General features: G+C 43.8%; 1 protein-coding gene across 1 annotated transcript in view; it reads left to right on the plus strand.

The window, feature by feature from the left end:
* ANXA2 (annexin A2) overlaps positions 1-21,617 on the plus strand; it is a 301,172-nt gene that overhangs the window by 226,080 nt on the left and 53,475 nt on the right. Inside the window, exon 10 of the mRNA XM_044076313.1 lies at positions 11,537-11,659. Within this exon, the coding sequence (XP_043932248.1) occupies positions 11,537-11,659 (123 nt within the window). The remainder of the gene's footprint in view (positions 1-11,536; positions 11,660-21,617) is intronic.

A 21,617-nucleotide genomic window follows, 5' to 3' on the forward strand; every position in this document is an offset into this window, starting at 1 on the left:
CCCCCCCCCTGGTAAGAGGCCTAGGCAAGACCCTGATTATGAATCTTCAGATCAGGTTTCTATTTCTTCTTATTCCTCTTCTGATCAGGAATTTTCTATACCACCTTATGAGGATTCAGATGCAGAAGAGTCCATTCCATCTGCATCTCCTCCTGAGGATTATTCTTTTGGAGAAACCTTGCATATTTTAAGGGAACATTTTCATTGGGAGAGTCAGGATTTCTCTGAATCAAAAAAAGAGGCTTAGGGATTTTCTTCCTCAGCATAGGCCTTTGGCTATACCTCCTGTATTAGACGTTGTTGTGTTTTCGGAATCAAGCATGGCTCCTGATTCCTTACCTCTGGCTCCTAGTAAGCCAGACAGATATTGCAGGGTTCCTGACTCCCACAAATTTTTATTCAAAAATCCTGCTGCTGATCCTGAAACCATCTCACAGGATCCCAAAGGTGTAAAGGCCTCTACAGCCAAAAATCCTACCCCCTCTGATAGAGATTCCAGGGCGCTGGATAGATGGGGAAAGAAAGTTTATACGTCTGCAACTTTGGCAATTAGAGCCTTAAACTGCCAGTTTCATATGCTTAAATATCAACAGCATGTTATGGGCTTATTGAAACAGAAAATTATTATTTCTGATTGTGTGGAAAATAAAGAATTACAGGAATTATTGCATGCGGCGGAACAGGTTAGAAAGCATACTTTGCAATGTGGTTTTGATTCCTTGGAGGCCGCTTGCAGGGCCGCAGTTACTGGATCTGTGATTAGAAGGCATGCCTGGCTCAGAGCAAAATCTGCCTGATCATGTTAAGGCTAAATTGTTGGATGCACCTTTACAGCATGATACTTTGTTTGGTAATAAGGCAGAAGAGGTTTTAAAGAAAATGGAAGACTAAGCTTAATCTATGCAAACTGTAAAAGAGTTCTTAGAAGTGCAGCCACCTAGATTCAATAGACACTGGCCTACTAAAAAATGGTCCTTTCCTGTGTCCAACAGAGCCTCACAAGGCAAATCCAGGTGCTCAAAAGGCTCTATATGCCAATCACAGGGTTCTTACAGGTCAAAACAATGGGGTGCCTCTACCTCCAAATCTGGAGGAAACAAAACACAACCCTACAGTAAGCAGTCTCAATGACTTCCCTCTACCATTACCAAGCACTTATCTTTTGGCAGCCTCATTGGGGGGAATTAGCACTTCATGCTCAAAATTGGCAGTTAATTATCCAGGACAAGTGGGTATTAAACCTAGTATCCCAGGGGTACAGATTTCCAAATGGTTGGCCAGATCTGCCACAAAATCAATGGGCAGAGGCTCAGAACCAAGTGACGTCCCTCATGGATATGGGGGCCATTCAACCAGTACCAGAACAGGAAAAAGGATAAGGGTTTTATTCAAGACTGTTCTGGTACCCAGAAAAGACGATGCCTGGTGTCCAATACTGGACTTATTGATTTTGAACACATTCTTTGACATTTCAAAATGCCTTTGCAACAGCTACTGCCCATGCTGGGCAAGAACGCTTGGTTAGTGACTCTAGACTTGAGACATACCTGCATATCCCAATAAGGGAATTGTGCCTCCACTTCAAGGTAGGTTTTATGCATTGAATAAACGATATCCAAACTGCTCCATTTGGAATGATTAGTATCGTTTGGTGTTTTTGAACTGGTTCTAGGTTTTATGCATTACCAATTCTCTGCACTGCCCTTTGGCTTATCTACTGCGCCTAGGGTCTTTACAAAGTGCCTGGCACCAGTAATTGCATTCTGCAGACAAAGAAGCATACAAATCTGTGCTTCAAGCAGAAAACAAGGACATTCTTCTTCAACATCTGGCATTTGTAAAAAGGCTTCTAACATGCCTAGGGTACACAATAAATGAAAAGAAATCACAACTGGTACCCTCTCAAAAAATTACATTCCTGGGTGCAAGCTTGAATACAGCTGCCCAGATGGCTTACCTTACACCAACAAACAAAGGCAACTGACTATATACTTCAAACAGATGGCAACAAAAACCCAGTTATCTGCAAGACAAATTCTGCAGGCTTTGGGGTTCGTGGCATCCTGCATTCTACTAATTCCATATGCAAGACTGCATCTAAGGAAACTTCAATGGTACCTAAAAAGTTTATGGAGTCAACATTGTCACAGTCTGGAAACTCAGTCTGGAACAATGATTCCTCTCATTCCCTGCCTACAACAGGAGTTTCTTTGGTGGGCAGAGACATGTCACCAAAACAAGGGTCGGTCATTCACTCTACCCCCTGCCACCCAAACCCTAACTACAGACTCATCAGACTATGCTTGGGGGGCCCACCTGGTGGGGAGATGCATTTGTTTTGGCCTCCATATGCCCTGAATGCATCTGCATATCAACCGGAAGGAGATGCTAGCTCTTCAGAATGCCCTGACAGCCTTCAAGGACTTACTTCATCTAGGACAACACCACAGCTATGTGGTACATAAGCAGGGGGGGGGGTACACATTCCTATCCCCTCTGCAGACTAGCCATGGCATTGTAGGACACAGCATTGACTTACCAAGTACATCTGCAAGCTCAATTCCTGCCAGGAAAACAAAATACGCTGGCAGACTACCCAAGCAGAAATCTTATGGACCCTCACGAGGGGAAACTGGATCCACAAGTCTTCAGCATAATAACACAGAAATGGGGGAGCCCAGACATATCTATTTGCCTCTCCCCAAAATCACCAACTGGACAAATTCTGCACACGGACTTATCACAGGCAAGCATGGAAAGTGGATGCCCTATCCTTCAGTTGGAAAAACCTATCAGTCTACACCTTTCCTCCTCTGCCTCTTCTCCCCAAGGTCTTGCTAAAGGTCAGACAGAAAAAAAAAATGATCCTAATTGCTCCGGACTGGCCTTGCCAGCACTGGTACCAAATCCTAAGGAATATGTCTCAACTCCCTCCTTGGTACTTGCCTCAAATACCTCATCTATTGTCTCAGCAGAGCAATCAAATTCTGCACACTCTGCTCCAAACTTTGAACCTGGCAGCATGACTTATGTAATTATTCAAACACCTCTCAGTAAATCTTTGGATGTCATTTTGGAAGCCAGAAGGCCTAGTACTAGAAAATCTTATGCTTGGAACCAAGCACAAGGAATGGACATAAATCCAAATATTCCTCAGATTTTACAATACTTGACTGAGATGCTTGACAAGAGCCTATATTTTTCCTCAATAAAAATCTATGCCTCTGCCATCTCTGCTCATTACAACACGGAGCCTCCCATCTTTTCTCATACTCTGCTAAAACAGCATCTTAGAGGGGCCAAAAAGTGTAAGGCCTCCCAGAAGATCACCAACTCCTGCATGGGACCTCAATTTTGTGCTGGAAAAACTCACCCTATCTCCTTTTGAACTAGCAGCTACTGCGGATATAAAGTTTTTATCTTTGAAAACAGCTTTCCTTTTGGCAATCACTTCAGCAAGAAGGGTTTCAGAATTACAGGCCCTCATGGCTGTGGAGCCTTGTATTACATTTTACCCGGACAGGGTGTCCCTCAGGACCAATCCTTCATTTATGCCTATGGTGGTATCCAGTGTGGATCTTAACCAAACTATATTCACCTGCCAACATTTTACCCAAATCCGCAGAACAAGGAGGAGCAGATTCTGCATTCATTGGACGTAGACAGACAACTAAGATTCTACTTAAGCAAGACCAAATCTCTAAGAAAAACTGAGCAACTACTGGTGGCATTTGCTGCAGGATCAGAGGGAAAGGCTATATCAAAGCAGACTATTTCCAAGTGGATAAGCCACTGCATTTGTTTCTGCTACTTGCATCATGTAAACCAGTGCCCAATGGAATCGGGTCACATTCCACCAGGGCTGCCTCTAACTCAGCAGCCTTTCTCAGAGGTGTTCCAACCAAAGACATTCTAGAAGCTGCTACTTGGAGCTCTGTTCATACTTTTACAAAGCATTATCATTTGCCTCTCTAAGTCCAGGGCAGGCTTTGCCACTGCAGTTCTGCAGGGCCTTATAGCAACCCCTAATGCTATTTAGGTCCATCCTCCCATCCATAGCTTTGGGATTCTACCCAAATGTAATGACTGCAACAGTGAAACACGAAGAACATAGTACAGTTATGTACACTTACCATAAATGTAGATGTTCAAGTGTATTCACTGTTGCAGTCCGGGTTACCCACATGCCATCCCCCTTTTTTCTTCTAGAACTTCTTTCCTTCACTATACTCAAGCCTTTGTGATGCATTTCCTTTTAGATTAAGGTAAAGTTTGTGTTGCTAAAGTGCATTTATATATATATATATATATATATATATATATATATATATATATATATATATATATATGTATATTTGCTCCCCATTTGGGGGGCACCTTACATATGGGCAAGAAAAACTGAATAAAATGGCATTGGCTGCATGTTTTATACCCCTGACATCATGAAAGAGGAGACGGCAACCGACGCAGGACACAAGACTTTGATATTCAGGCTGACTGAGCAACTTGCCAGCAGATTACCCAAATGTAATGACTGCAACAGTGAATACACACTCTAACATCTACATTTATGGTAAGTGTACACAACTGTACTTTTTCTATATTTGCCAGACTATTCTACAGTATTTTAAGCATTTTCCTGTGTCTGAACTCTTGACTAGCACTGTTGAATTGAGATTTGTCTTGTGTTTTTATTATTTATTATTGAATATTTTTAACCTTTCAACTGTGGTTGTTTTGTGTAGAGATAATTTAAGCTCCAGAGTACGTTGTATGTATATAGTGATGCTGTCCAAGCCACTCCAATAAGCCTTGCTGTTAGTCATACTTACTAATTGGATAATATTGCATAGTAAAATTGGACACCCTTTGGTAAGGGCCTTATTAGCCGATATTGGTGGTTGGTGCCAGTGATTTCTACCTTTGTAGCCTGGCAGAGAGGGGGGCATAGCTGGAGAACCTGTGCCGGCCTTCCCCAGGAGTCTGTGTTTGTATAGAACTCGTATCTGTGTCGGCTACTTGGGCAGGGACACAAAGTACTGGTTGGAAAAGAGGGTGCTGGAGGTTTTAGTTTTACCACTAGGTGTAGACTTGTACCCTGTAGCTGTGCTAGTGGGGAGTCTTATTGGGGATCTGGAAAGAAAGGGAGAAGCCAGACCCAGACTGATCTGTGTGCTCTTAAGGGAAATTGTACTTTGCTGTGGGTGTACTTGTAATACTTCCCAATGTGGATGCCCCTCAATGGTGAGGATTGAGGTTCCTTGATTACTGGGCCAATGCATGAGCAACACAGTCCTAGTTGACCCCCTTCTGGCAGCAGCAACACTAGCTCTCTTCCCTTCTCGACCCTCAGCAAAGGGAGATTCCACACTCTCTATAGCAGGAAGCAGATCTCTTCAGTCAAGTTAAGGGATCTGCATTCCATCCTCACCTAGCCATACACAAGTAAACAGCCTGGAGGATTGGGTTTTGATGCATGACCTTTACAAAAGAGGCAAGAAAACCCAATGCCAGAAAGATCGTACTTGGTTCATAGGTAGGTACTAGGCTATTGGCCCTGGGGCCTATACAAGCCCAGCCAAAAAGGTACCCTGGCTTTCGCCACCCAAGAAAATTATTTTCCTGTGCCACTGTCTAGCAGAGCCACAGAGGTGATCCCCGGGGTGAATTTCCTATTTCCCATCCAATCATAAAGATTGTTCTTGAAGAGTGCTAATGAGGAGCTTTGTTTGATATAGATAGGTAGTTTATTCCAGAGTATGGGAAATCTCTGGGACAGGAATCTATCACTCCGGCATGTTCTGTTTATTGTGGTGACAAGGTTTAGGTCCCTACAGCGTGTAGCTCAGAGGGATTGGGATTTCTTTAAGTGGAGCATGTCCAACAGCAAATGAAGTTTCCATCTGGTGCCACAGCAAGAACACCAAGCATTTTCAGGCAGACAAACTTAAGTCTTGGAGTACCTACAGGTTCTAAGGGGTGTACTAGACTAACAACCACAAGGCCCATTTTAAACCTAGCTATGCATGACAGTGCTGGTACCCATAAGTGTAAGCAGGGGCTTGGGAAGTGAAATGTTTACAAGCAGAGGCCTTGAAAATGGACCATTTACATGCTACCTGTGTCATTGGAGACATGGGGGCCAAATCGGGGATGAAGTTCCTGTTTCCCATACAGTTGTCCAGGTTGCACTTGAATTGGGTTACGGAGGAACTTTGTTTCACATGGGTGGGTAGTTTGTGAGATACATACCAGTTTCTCAAGCAGGTCCTATTCTTATCACAGGCAAGTCTTTAGACTGGGTAATTCTGGTGCTGTTTTGCAGATATGCAGGAGGACCATCAGAGTGGGATTGGACAATGCCTTGTATGCTAGACCTAGTTCTTGGCAGCCTATAGAACACTGAATACAGGCCTGTTTATGAACTTTCCTATTACAGTATTAGTGTATATGCCATCACCATTTTCTGCCCATCTTCTTGCACTCCCACATGAAACCCTTTAGTAAAAGGGGTGATTCACTGGACACCACTCAGAAGGAACCCTTTTCCTGCCTGGGATATAAATTGTGCTACAGAAACTCGCCTTGCTCTCTTCCTCTTTGAGACAGCTGCCTCTGCTTTTCTAAAGATGCTCACTTGGAAGACCACTTTCCTTAGAGCTGTCATAAATTCATAGGAAAGTACTAGGCTAGATGCCCTTGCAGGTCACTTTAAGCCTAGCCAGTTTCCCTTTCAAAGAGTGGAATCAAATCCTATACCTTGTGACTGAGAAGGTAAACAACTTGACCATTACACTAACCACCCAATTGTCACATTAGCAAGGAGGGTCTCGGAGCTACAAGCCTTCATGTAAAGATCCTTTCACTGTCTCTCAAGGATAGGGTAACCCTTGGAAAAAACGCATCTTTTTTTTATGCCTTAGGTGAGGGTATCAGAGTTTACCCTAAACTAGGCTAGCCATCTACCAGTCTTCCCAAATACACAGAAGAGGGCAAAAGTACTCCACTCCCTGGATGTGCACAGGCAGATCAGGTACTATCTTGACAGGACAAAAACTCTTAATAGAGCAGAGCAGTTGCTGGTGCTTTTCAGAGGGTAAAGGAGGGCAGTTACTTGTGCTTTTCAGGGGGTAACTAGGGCAAACCTTTTTCCAAACCATTTCCAAATGTATAGCTAACTTCATTTAAGTTCTGTTACTGCCACCATGGAAAAACTCCACCTGGTCATAGTAAAGTCCACTCCAGGCACAGGGCAACTACCACTGCTTTCCTCAAGAGTCCCTACCAAGGCTAGCTTAGAGGCAGCCACTTGGAACTCTGTGCACACCCTAACAAAGTACTATATAATCCATGCTGTCTCCAGGGTGAGAGCATGTTTTGCTACTGCCATCCTGCAAAGCCTCATTTCCAAGGGTCATACAGATGACCTTCAACCAAACTGTTGGCTTTCAGAGCCCTCCCAAGAATAGGTACTGCAACACTGCTTACACATAACATAGTAAAGTTGTCCCACTTAACCATTTGAGTAGATCAATGTTTCAGTTCATCCCACCCTTCAACCCCTCTATTTACTGACCACTTTCTCTTCCTGGCTGGGTGCAAGGGGTAGAGGAGTTCACTGCAGGTAGTCCTCTTGTCTCCATCTCCTCTCTCATCCTTCAGACAACTAGGGAGGTTGTGCTGTCCTTGGGCATCAGACTGCTTGTACACAGCTTGGAAAGACCTGAAGATGGTACCAGCAGATGCTATTTATGTTCAGATGCCTTTGGACATCAATCCAGCAAGAGTGAGGCAAAGACTTTTGATATCAGGCAGTTTGCTGGCTTCTGCCTGGCAGGAAGACCCAAGAATCAGTACCGCAATGTTTATCTAGTCTAACATCTGCAGTTGTTAAGTGGGACATCACCCTACTCTCCATTCATATGGGGCAACTACCACTGCTTTCCTCAAAGGAACCAGATTTAAACCAGATGTACCTCTGAGACAGCTGGGGAGCCTATGCAAAAAGTGTCCAGGGCAAATTAAGCTAGACCCAGTGAAGGAGGCATCAACACAAGGATATATTCACCCTGTAGAATGGAGGTAATAGGGTAGAAAGCTTCTGCATTAGTACTTGGCCTACAGTTATCCAAAATGGGAGCATTGATGGTTGGAAATGCAGAAGTACAGTAGAGGGACAGGTGAGGGCTGCTTGGAATGGGCACTGTAGAAATCTGTGACTAGTGAGAGAGAGTTTTCTGGAACAGAGGTATCTGTAAGGATTTGTTGAATTATGGATTAAGGTGGGAAATGGCATGGCTAAGGGTAATGCATGTGTATAACCATATTTCAGTTATCTTAGTTTGGTATTTAAAATTTTATATTTTCAGTTTGATTTTGAAAGGGAATAGAGTTTATATTTTTGAGGCACTAGCTGGCAGACCGCATTATTACCTTTTATTTTAATTGGTCAATTAAACATGTGGTTGGGCTGGTCAAAAGAATCTGGTTCAATTTTTCAGCTGGGGTGTCTTCTGTGTGGAGTTTGCATGTTCTCCCTGTGTTCACATGGGTTTCCTCCGGGTACTCCGGTTTCCTCCCACATGCTAAAGACATGCTTCTGGAGCATTTCTCCCCAGGCCTCCAATGAAAGCAGGATCTGTGGAACCTAGTCTGACTTTCCCGGTCAACAAATGTTAAATAAAAATAGCATTTTCTGTCGCTATCCTTTACATAAGGCAGCAAATTAAAGCATTACAGTTTGCAGACCTTACTGAAGTTTTTCTATGAATTTAGTCGGAAATATCTGGAAGTAGGAGGGCAGTCGCAACCAATTTTATTAGGGCAACCAAGTTCCAGAAGCCTTTTATTTAGGAATATTTCAGTTTAGAGTATCTGAGATTAAGTACATGAACAGAACTGCACACTCTTTAAGCACAAGGGGTGACCCCATTTTCCACAGGGTCTTTTAAAATTTTTATTTCATGGGGTCTATAGCAGGGCTGGATTTTTGACCCCTTTTCTTTGGGGTCTTTTTATGATCATCTTGCCATGTTTGCAGCTAGAATAAGAAGCTATGCTGCAGCATTCAGCCCTGCCATGAAAATCTATGCTTTAAAGTTGCGTAAGTATACCTTACCTTAGCTGTTCGAGTAGGGACACTGCTGCAGTATGGGCTCATCCATTTTCCCATTTTTATCTACAGACACTTGCATGCATTGATTGGCCTGAGCTATGAAATAGTGTGAAGGGACAATCTGTCAGCTAGTATGTCAGATCTCTGGGTACATTGTGGTGGAAATTAACAGATGAGAGTCTGGGGTCAGAAAGAAAACACCTTGTAGGTACTTGGGGCTTGGGTCTTTTTGGCCCCACAAGGAACACTTTTTTTTTTTTTTAAGACATGGGCTGCTGGCCTTCTAAATCCCTAAAATGGACATCTCCCAGCTGGGAATGTCCAAAACTCTGGAAATTCCTTTAGCGAATCCCTATCTATCCGGGGCTATGCAAATCCCTGTGGCTCTGGGGTTGTACTACAGTAGTGATCCCCTCCCCCCCCTTAACCATCCAGCACTGTGGTAAATGTGCTTCCATGGCATGCTTGATATTGGACAGAGCATAAAAGTTTGCAAGTAAGCTTCAAGAGCTTGTGATTTGTGGCAATATGCAGTCTGTAGGATATATATTATAATACCAAAGAGGTGTTTAAGCGAATGCCTCTTCATTGACATTTAAACACCGAACGCACTAAAGCACCAACAGTCAAAACAGCCAATATTTTCCCCGCGAAAGAATTTTCGCTCTCGCTCTCACTCACTCTCTCACTAAATACCAACTCAGATTCCACTACAGTGGAGAAAAAGGCAACACTGTGTAGTTGGCCAACTACATCTTTGCCCTGTAAAAGTATTCATTGAATTGCTTGTGTTTTGATGAATACGTGTTGCTCATTTGGTGTTTGATATTACAATGTTTTGACATTTATATAGGCCAGTCTGTAAACCTGGGAGAGACATCTGTATTAGGGGGGAAATGGCATGCCTTAGTGAAATATCAAAATTTATTTGAAAGCTACAACTTTATTAAAATGTGCAGTAAAAAAAATGAGACCGGAGAACTGTCAAGGTCATAGAACAGCAGAATTTGAATGCAGTGTCCAGAATAATGCACCCTGTTTGACAGAGGGAGAGCAGCACATAAGGACATTGTCACAGAAAATAAAAGGAAATTTGTTCTGATGACTTCATGAAGGAAAGGAGTTGCTGTCAAGATGAGCATAAGAGTTTTAAATTGAGGTTTGTCACCAATATAAAAACTAATAATATTGATACTATGAAGTGTTTAAGAGCTCCTCAGGTGTGTGCATTACTTGAAAGTCTATCTTGGGGACAGGTTCAGAAACCTGTGCCTAAGATAGATCCGCAAGTAATACGCACACCTGATGAGTGCTCTTCCGCACTTAATTGCGAAGCCTCAACTGCAAAGACGGGGGCTGGCTTTCAAAAGTAGTCTGTCACTCGACAGTTTGCCCTTGCAGAGTTCTGCAATTCCCACAACATGCAGTGACATTTAAATAAGGCACAGCACCTCCATGGGTAACCATTTTTAAATTGCAGTGAATATTTGGCAACCACATTTTTTCCATTGCAGCTTTCTGAGATATTATACAAGCGGTTAAGGCTGGAAGAATAAAGGAACACTTAGCAGGTCTATTTAAAATGGATCAGAACCTATTTAAAATATCCTAAAGGATTGTAGTGTATACCTCTGAGAAGTAGTAATATAAAACATTTGGGCACTATAGACTTTCAGACATCATCTAGGTGTGGACAATGTAAAAAGTTTAAATATGGTGGGCATGAGAAGTGCAGTGCCAAGATGAGTTGTTTGCTTCAGTGAAAGCTGAATACCTAAATCCATTCTTAGTGAAGTCTGAGAGGACCAAGTAAACCTGAGCTTGGCCCATTCAAATGTAGTTGCGGGGTGCAACAGTGTAAGTGTGACAAACTTGGGCATGGTGGCACAGCAACAGTGGATAATGTTACCAACGCAATGCTTGGGACATTGGTTCAGTTCAACCCAAATTGAACTACAAGCACAAGAAGGTGCTAAAGCACTTGTGTGTTGGTTTTACTCTCTTTAGTAAAGGTTCCTTTTGCATGGCTCCAGACCATCATTTTCACTAGTTCAGTTACTGGCCAAGATACTTGGTATGCAGCATCTTCTCCTTCCATGTGGGTGTTGAATGTCTTGTTTCCTTCAGCGTTCACAGATGAATTGCCTCCAAAGTTGCTTGTGTGCACACCAGTACGTCATAAGAAGTCAGTTTTTCCAGGATTGTTTTCCCTACATTCACTTTTTTTCTTCTTTGGACAGACTAGTTTTCCCACAAACCTGAAGTACATAGTGATAGCCTGGGACCAAATAGTGTGAGTCAGGAAAGTGGGCTTGCTGGCTGGCAGACTGTGAATTTCTGTTTAATCATGGTTTGATTTCTTAATTAGCATTTATAAACTAGTGTTTCCTTTTACATATGATGCAATTTCTTATGTTTCAGGGCAAAGGAACCAAAGATAAGCTTCTGATAAGGATAATTGTTTCCCGCTGTGAGGTCGACCTGCTACAGATTAAAAGAGAATTCAGAAAGAAGTACGGCAAACCCCTGAACTCCTGTATCGCTGTAAGTAGAAAATTGACTCACCATTAACTGTAAAAGTTGTTTAAATTGAGTCCTGTTAGCATTACTAGAATAATCTGTGTGTGTGGAACTTCTATGCATAGAGAGTCTCTCTCTCTCTCTCTCTCCACTTTACCTCTATAAAGACTTCAGTTTTTTCCTGTCCTTTTAGATAGAATCCTTGCACTGAGCTGAAATTTAAATTGCCATTTTCTACTAACGATCCCACTCCCTCTTGATGGTGCTTTCCTTCATGTAAAGGCCTCTCTGTTCTGATGCCACTTCATCCTGTGTGGTGTGTTTTATTTGGATTTCCAGAATTAAATCCAGAGCCATGTGCTGCAAATGGTGATGGTCCCAGAAATTTCATCTGTGGCAAATTTTTGCTTCTAAAGCTAACCCGCTGCATCCTGCTCTTTATCCACACAATGTTCATCACTCCCCTTCAGTTTTCACAGCAGTGTCTGGCCTAGTGTAGATTCAGAGGTTTTGTTAATGCTTGTAGACACCACATTTAGTTAATTTTGCTTTCACTTTTAATGACAGTCTGTCTTTACTATGAATCAATACTTATTTGTACTCTGCATGCTGTTTTGACCCACAAAGTTGGAAAATGTTTTTGGGTGGAGATCCTTTTCTTTAAGCTGTGACCCATCAGTGATTGCGTCACCTAGAATGCAATTCCTAGTAGACTGCCTATCCTGCCCTTGGACAGACATTGCAATAGGCTGCCTAACGTGCCCTTGGACATGTTGCTGCAATAACTTGCTATAAAGTATCAGAATGTGCAGTGAGAGGTTCTGAAAATGTCATGCAACCCATTGTGAAGGTGCCAAAAGGACAGTAGCAAACCATACGCCATAAGATTCCAGTGAGTATCTGAGCAGCATAACTTGTACACGTTGGGAGAAACCTGGATACTGGTATTGGGTGAGAAATTGGGATGAGAAGCAGTCAAACGTGTTGAAAGAAAGGAAAAGGAACACGCCAAGAATAGGACAGCAGAGTGGCAAGGGAAACTACCTAGGCTCGAGTGCCTGGACCATGGCAGGTATTCATTGAGATTGTGCTGGACTGTAGCAGAAAGTTCTGTGCAAGGTTGAAAGAGCCTGTTAAGGTATGAGGTAACAAGATATGCAGGAAAGATTGGCAAACACAGTGATGTGGGATTTTAAAAGGTGTGTGGATTATTCTGTGTGGTGAAAAGAGTAGAAAAGCACACTGGGAAGGAACATGGGCTATGGGATGGAGAAATGGGGAATATAGTGAAGGATGCCTGGTAAAAGGTAAAAAGTGGAGCAGGCCAAAGTGGCTAGGTTAAGTGTGATGCTAACGATTCAGGCAGGAGGAAAGGGAGACTGGGGAGACTAGCAGTGACAGACACGTCTTTGGTAGGAAGGGCAACATTTGCAAGAATTGAGAAAGGGAAGAACAGAAATAACCTCATTGAATGATGTTTGGATAAGTTGTGGAGAGAATCCTGAAGGGACGTCTAGAAAAGCTTATTGAAGATTTGAGTATTGGCTAAAACTTGTCAAATGCAAGTTTCTGCATTATGGACAAGCAGGGTTCTGAAGTAACAGTAGTTGCAGCCTACCTGGATTCAGCAAGATATTCAACTTGGAGCCACAGTGGTGGCTGTTGGGAAGACTGGAAAAAGTGGATACCTGCATGGTTGAATGGCAAGAGAGGTACTAAATGTCTCTCCTAGGTCAAGAACTCTTCAGTATGTTACCTATCTGTTCTCTTATGCACTTGCCTCCCTTAATGAAACGTATCTGGAGTAAAGGAGACTGTGGATGGATGTGTCTGAGAATAATAAAGGCTGAAAGATGGCAGGTGAGGTTCAGGGCAAAGTACAGCACTTGACCCACAATAGTTCGGTGTCTCTGCCAATGTGACACCAGCAAGTCAAGAATTTCAGTCAACAGAAGGAATTCACCATGAGGAATTAAGAATGCCTTGATGTCCTTCAAGGATGCATCTGCAGTCCTAACAAATGGGTTGTCCTGCCTCAGGCAGCCCTTGGGTCGGCCGGATTCCAAAGTCTGGGTCTGGCCTCGGCTGATGTTGCACTTCACCCGACGTCATAGCTGCTGTCAATTGGGTATAAAGGCATCAGCCGATGCCACTTTCCTCAGTCTTTCTTGCCGTGCGGTGCCCGAAGCAGAAGCTGTTCGCAAGTGCCGGTCGGTCAGAACCAGAGATTACTACTACCGAAGACTTTTAAAAAGCTAAGTACCCCATTGGGGACTCTTTCTTGCCTCAGCCGATGTCAGAAAAAGTAAATAACTAACTTGTGGGGAAACAAATACCTCATAAGGATTTCCACTCTTACTGCCTTCCTTGCTTAGGCCCAGACCACGACGTAGCAGCTTGTCTAGCCTGTGCTTTCTTCAACCGACCGACACTTAGACGTTGGTCGGAGTTTGCTGAGGAGTTTTTTCGGCCCTGCTTTTGCTTACAACATGCCGTCGGAGACTCGGACTTCACAATTAGCTAAAAAGTGTAAGGAAAAGGACCAACACTCGCGGTCCGCGGTTTCGGCCGAAACCACGGTTAAGCCAACCGCGAGTGTCTCTGTTTCGGCTGAAACGGAGTCCTCGGTTCTTCCTTCGGCCGAAAGCATGCCTCCTACAACCGAGGCCTCAACTAGCATGGCTGAATCTGCTACTGAAATTCCACCTGCTGTTGCAGGTTCTCAGGATTTATCAGATACTATCCCCTTAGACATTTCTACTCCTGCACGTGGAGCTGCTTGGCCCCCTGCATCCATGTCTATCAAGGCTTTTTCTAGGGCTAAAGCAGCTAAATCTTCTAAGGCCTTGCCTGCTAAAACCCCCTCACACAGGCCTAGTTCCCAAATGCTCAGCCTGGCAGAGGATCTCATTTCTTTGATCAGGGGATCCCAACCTCACCCTGACAGGGCCTCTCATCCCCCTCCAGAGAACAGGCCTAGAGCAGAGCCCACTGAGCCAGTTTCAACTGATTACTCCTCGGATGATTCAGAAAACTCAAACCCTCCAGAAGGCCCTTATTCTCCATATGAGGACTCTGATGCAGAAGACTCCATTCCTTCTGCCTCTCCTCCTGAGGAATTTTCTTTTGGGGAAACCTTGCATGCTATGAGAGAGCAATTTCAATGGCAGGGCCAGGATTTTTCAGATTCTCGGAAAAGGTTAAGGACCTTTTTACATTTACCACAGCATAGGCCTTTAGCCATTCCTCCAGTACTAACAGTTGTGGATGATGCATTTAATGATGCTTGTACTGCCCCTGACTCTATTCCCCCGGCCCCTGCTAAGCCCGACAGATACTACAGGGTCCCGGACACACATTATCACTTGTATAAGGCTCCTATTGCAGATCCTGAAACTATTTCACAGGGCCCCAAAGCTGTAGCAGCAGCCTCTACCAAAAACCCCCTCCCCTCTGAAAGAGAATCTAGAGCACTAGAGAGATGGGGTAAAAAAGTTTATACTTCTGCTACTCTTTCGGCTAGGGCCTTAAACTGTCAATTCCACATGATTCAGTATCAGGAATTTTTGTTAGATCAGCTAAATAAAAAACTGTCCTCTCCTGAACCTTTAGACCGTAAGTCCCTTCAGGATTTGGTACATAACACTCAGCAGGTCAGTAATCATTCCTTAAAATGTGGCTATGATGCACTGGAGGCTTCCTTTAGATCAGCTATGACTGGTACAGTGATCAGAAGGCATGCATGGTTAAAAGAGCAATCCTTACCAGACCATGTAAAGTCAAAGCTCCTAGATGCTCCCATGGAGAAACAGTTTGTTTGGCACCCCTGCACAGCAAGTGTTAAAGAAGGTGGAAGAAAAAGCAAAATCTGTCCAAACAGTCAAGGATTTCTTACAGGTTCAGCCTCCGAGGTTTAGTAGAAATTGGCCTTCGAAGAATTGGTCCTTTCCAGACACCTCCAGAGTACAGAGAGGCAGAAATAGGCGCCCAAGAGGCAGAGGTCAATCCAGAGGTGCCTACAGGGGATGTCTGTGGCAGCCTAACAACCACAGAAGTACTGCCACAGATCCAGCTACTACCACTTCCACAGGACAGTCACAGTGACTTGGCTCTGATTCCGCCTTCCAGGGAACAACTGGAAGCACCCTTAGGCGGAAAGCTAGCCTTATTTTCAGTAAACTGGCATTACATTACAGGAGACAAATGGATTTTACAGACAATAGACAAAGGCTACAGGTTTCACTTCCATACTCTACCAAGAAAGAGAGGAATGCCAAACCTACCACCAAACCAAAAGACAAACTCTCTAGGACAAATCAACCACTTACTAAGGATGAGAGCTATAGAAAAGGTACCGTCTATGGAACAAGGACAAGGATTTTACTCCAGACTTTTCCTGGTACCAAGAAAAGAAAACCAATGGAGACCTATTCTCGACCTGTCCGCTCTGAACACATCTCATTGTTCCAAAATTCAAAATGCTGACCCTACAGCAACTTCTTCCCATGCTGGGCAAGGAGTCTTGGCTGGTGACTCTAGATCTCAAGGAGGCATACCTGCACGTCCCTATACGACCAGATTGCAGAAGATGCCTCAGATTTCTTGCAGGATCAGAGCATTATCAATTCTCAGCATTGCCCTTTGGCTTATCTACTGCACCCAGAGTATTCACGAAATGTCTGGCATCAGTAATTGCTCATTGCAGGCTTCAGGGAATTCAAATTTATCCATACCTGGACGACTGCCTGATACAAGCGGACAACAAGATCAAATTAAGAAAAGATTTGGAAAAGGTTATTCACCTATTGCAAGCCCTGGGATACACAGTCAACATAAAGTCAGGGCTGGTACCATCCCAAAGGATAACATTCCTGGGTGCAGAACTGGACACATCAAATCAAATGGCATTTCTCACAGCAGAAAAGCAAAAGCAACTACCACTCTATTTCATGGCATTAACAACGCAGAACCAGCTTACAGCAAGGAAAGTCCTGCAAGCCCTGGGTTACATGGCATCCTGCATAATATTGATTCCACATGCCAGACTACATATGAGGAAGTTGCAATGGTACCTAAGGAATTTATGGTCTCAGCACAAGCACAGCCTAGAAACCCAAATTCCAATAATTCCATGCCTGAAGCAAGAATTCCTGTGGTGGGCTCAGGCCTGTCAGTTGAACAGAGGACTACCTTTCCACAGCCCTCAACCAAGCCAGACTATCACCACGGACGCCTCAGACCTCGGTTGGGGGGCACACATGGTGGACAAGTGTATACAAGGCCTATGGACACAAGACCAGCTGAACCTACACATAAATCAAAAAGATTCTGGCAGTGAAACAGGCAATTCAGACATTCAGACCGTTTCTTCAACAAGGTCATTTGCTGATAAGGACGGACAACACCACAGTTATGTGGTACATCAACAAACGGAGAGGCACACATTCATATCCTCTATGCCGAATGGCAATGGACCTGTGGAATGTGGCCCTGAACCTCAACATTCATCTCCAGGCCATATTTGTGCCAGGAAAAGAAAATATACTAGCAGACACCTTAAGCAGAACTACCACGGATGCCCACGAATGGATGCTGCATCCAGACATCTTCAAATCCATTACAAAGAAATGGGGGCTACCAGAAATAGACCTGTTCGCATCCCCACACAACCACCAATTGAGGAAATTCTGCACAAGGACATACCACCCACTTGCTTGGAAGGTGGACTCCCTATCCTTCAGTTGGGAAAACCTGATGGCATATGCATTCCCACCTCTTCCTTTGATGCACAAAGTGCTACTGAAGATCAAAGAAGATCACCCAAGGATCATCCTGATTAGCTCCAGACTGGCCGAGGCAGCATTGGTACCCGCTACTGAGGAGTATGTCTCTGGCACACGCATGGCCTCTACCTCTACTTCCTTTACTGCTAACACAGAACAACTTCAAGATCCTGCATCCAAACTTGAAAACACTGCAGCTAGCTGCTTGGAATATTACATACAACAAAATAACCCAGATTTATCTCAGAGGGTTAAAGACATTATCCTGGAGGCTCCACAAGGAAAACTTATTCAGCCAAATGGAAAAGATACCTCATTTGGAGTGCAGCAAAAGGAGAAAATGTATCATTAGCAAACATAGCTAACATCCTGGAATATTTAGCAGAACTTTTCCACAAGGGCCTGTCTTACTCCTCCATTAAGATTCATGCATCAGCAATTTCAGCAGAATACAACATGGATCCTCCAGTCTTCTCTCATCCTATCCTCTACTCAGGCAGTTTCTGAGAGGAATTAAAAATGTAAAGCCTCCAAGAAAGCCACCTTTGCCTACATGGGACCTGAACTTTGTGTTAGAAAAGTTAACACTTCCCCCTTTCGAACCAGCAGCAACAGCAGAATTACAGTTCTTATCTTGGAAAACTGCTTTCCTGCTTGCAATCACTTCAGCAAGAAGGGTTTCTGAATTACAGGCATTAATGGCAGTACAGCCCTTCCTTATCTTCCATCAGGATAGAGTGTCCTTGAGAACTAACACTACTTTTATGCCAAAGGTGGTCTCCAGGGTATCATTGAACCAAGCAATCCACCTACCAACATTCTTCCCCAACCCAAAGAACAGGGGGGAAAGACTACTACATACCTTGGATGTGCACAGGCAATTGCGCTACTACCTGGACAGAACCAAGAACAATAGAAAAACTGACCAGCTTCTGGTAGCATATGCAACAGGAATGGAAGGAAAAGCAATTTCGAAACGGACAATCTCAAAATGGATAGGAAATTGCATTAGATTTTGTTGCTCTTTTCATGGAAAGCCAACTCCAGAAAACATCAGACCTCACTCCACAAGGGATACAGCCACTACTACAGCTTTCTTACGAGGAGTGGCTACCAAAGACATTTTAGAGGCTGCTACTTGGAGCTCCGTGCATACATTTGCCAAGCATTATAACCTACCTTTATACTCCAGATCCCGAGCAGGTTTTGCCACTGCTGTTTTGCAAGGGATCTTAACTACACCATAATCTTCTTAGTGCCTCCTCCCCCAGTTTGGCTATGGTATTCTACCCATTTGTTAGGACTGCAGATGCATCCTTGAAGGACATAGTACAGTTTTGTACCTACCATAAATGTAGATGTCCGAGAGGTATGCATCTGCAGTCAGGATTACCCACCCTCCTTCCCCTCTGTGGTACTCCTAGGGTATTTGCCCATCTTTTAGCTAGCTGGGGGAATCTATTATGGTGTATTTGTTTGTATATATGTATATACATGTTTATTTATGTTTGCTCTCTACTGTTTGGAATCATTTGCATTTATCCAAATTTAGCCTTCCTAGAGGGCACCTGGCATCTGGGGCAAGAAACATTGAGGAAAATGGCATCGGCTGATGCCTTTATACCCAATTGACAGCAGCTATGACGTCGGGTGAAGTGCGACATCAGCCGAGGCCAGACCCAGACTTTGGAATCCGGCCGACCGAAGGGCTGCCTGAGGCAGGACAACCCATTTGTTAGGACTGCAGATGCATACCTCTCGGACATCTACATTTATGGTAGGTACAAAACTGTACTTTCCTCTGCAGATGGGCAAGTCCCTTCAGCTGTCAGCCTTTAAAGTCAGCTCAGTGTATTAGGGCCTTGCCTTATGGAAAGGTGCTATGTATGTAGTTGACATAATACATCATGGTGTGATTGAAAAATACAACTGTACTGTTACTGCAGGAACTTCTGAGGCAAGGTGACACATTCTGGGTTTAAAGGCTCCCAGCCATAGAACATGAGTTGGTCCTGTTGTAAATGTTCTACATCACTGTTGCAGTGGGATCTCCTGCTTAGGACAGCCATGGTCCAGCCAGTATACTAAAGCCTTATATTGTATACAACATGTCTCACACTCCCTGCACAGGGCATAAAGGTGACACCATTATCGCTAGTTAGTCTAAATGCCTTGTTGCTGTGAATACCTAGTGTAAGAGAATCGCCACATTGGGGTCATTTTTTTTCTTTTCTTTGGTCTTCTGTTTTGTTTTGCTTACCTAAAGTTAATCATCCAAGAAGGGAAAATGCCACTGTGGGAGGCAGATTCCCTACAAGGATTGTCACTACCATACCTCTTGTATCTGTATAATTTTGTGCCTAAAGACACTCTGAAGCAGTTAGTCTTTCCTGGCCATTTGTCATGAAAACCAGCTGCTTAAAACAGTCCAATGTGCATGCAAAACCCAGAGATCTTGGGCAAGAAGTCTCAGCCAGATTCTTTAGTTGTCCAGCCTCCACTGGATGCGCATCTAGAAGTGGGGGGTTGGCTTGTGTCTAGATTACATCCTTGAAATCCCATCTTCACCGAATACAAATTCAGTGACACCAAACCACTGAAACAACACCTATGTGAACTGTGACATCTTTCCCAGGGTAAGGAAACACTTGGCCAACAGCAACTTTACCCTTTTCCCCCACTGTAGTGATCTTGAAGTTTGATTTTTAGTGCAGTGTGTGCTAGGAAGTCTTTTTCCTTACCCTGGGAATGATTTAGGATTTCACAGTTCGCAGAAGTGGTTTGGTGCCACCAAATTCGTATTCTGTGAAGGTGGATTTTGAGGATGTAATGTAGACCCATTAGCACTGTAGGCGATCTGGCTTCTACATAGGATTCCTCTGCTGCAACCCCATCTAAGGCTGGCATGGATCGGTCTTTTCACACTTTCTCTGAGGCCTTGTAGTCATCTGCTCAAGATGTGCGTGAATCATTTTATTTCATAAGGTCTTGGAGGGATTCCACAGAATGCTGTTCAGGGAGGAGGTTCTGGGTACTATTATTGAATCTCAGTATGGGTCAGGACCTCCAGTATTTGTTAGGGCTGACATCCAAGGAAAGATGAGACTTAACCATATTTTGGTCTATCCTAAGGATCCTCAAAGGGAATGGGAAGAGTTTATTCAAGGCTTGTTTTCTGCCTTGATGGTCCTGAAGCCTGTTCAATGTTTTGGTGCCTGCTCCTCCTTGGATTTCTTGCCCTTCTAAACTGCCTAGGAAACTGGATTCCTCTGAGGATTCACAGTCTGAGGGGCCCTTGTCCTGTTCTTCACAGGTGCCTTCACCTTTATTTTGTATGGTTCTGATGAGTTTATTGGCCCAGAGTCTCCTTTTTGAGGAATTAAGATGATGGAATACTTTGAGATTCTTAAGTGTCTGATACTCTGAGTAGATATTAAGGGTTGCTTCAGGTGAATACTCTTAAACCCTCTGCAATTCCTCCTGTGCTGGCTGCCTTGTTAGACACTTTTCATTGCTGTTTCCAAGTCTTCTGATTCTCAGCCTCCTGCTCCTAAGAAACCTGATGGTCTTTATTTCTGGCTTCCCTGATTCTGAAGGAAAATTTTCTGCCCCATCTATTTTAGGTTCTGCTTCACAAGTGGCTCACCACTTAAGTGCAACTATGCTTCTTCCAGGGCTGTAGCTTTTTGGGTCTGTTATCAGGTGTTATTGGTTTCGTCTCCAGTCTTTGCCAGAGGACATTAAGGCCAAGTTGTTGGGTGCTCCTTTGCATAATAAACATCCTTTTTGGGACTGCTGCTGCTGACCTCCATCGGTAGGAAGGGTGTTGATTGAGTCTTCTCTGTGAAGACTTCAGACTTCTGTGGCCCAGAAGCTTCCTTTATAAGCCTGCTTCTTGGACAATTTGCTTCCCCATCTACTCTTAGACCAGGTTCCTTTGTCTTTCAAATTGGCAGCTAATCACTTGAGTCTATTGGGTTTTCTATTATCAGTCTGGTTACTTGTATGGCATCTCTCCCTCTCTCTCTTTACAGGGATTACTCAAGATCCAGAACAACTTCATTTAATGGAGGTCCTAGGGTTCCTGGAGAACCTGGATGTCCTACAGTCCCTGGAGAACCAAGGAACCATTCTGCCAGTTCCCCCTTCCCCAAGTGGGAAAGGGTTTTTATTCCATGATGTTACTGCTCCCTCAAAAG

Source organism: Protopterus annectens, chromosome 7.part0 (genome assembly GCF_019279795.1).
Source record: "Protopterus annectens isolate FY-2018-M chromosome 7.part0, PAN1.0, whole genome shotgun sequence".
Lineage (NCBI taxonomy): Eukaryota > Metazoa > Chordata > Ceratodontiformes > Protopteridae > Protopterus > Protopterus annectens.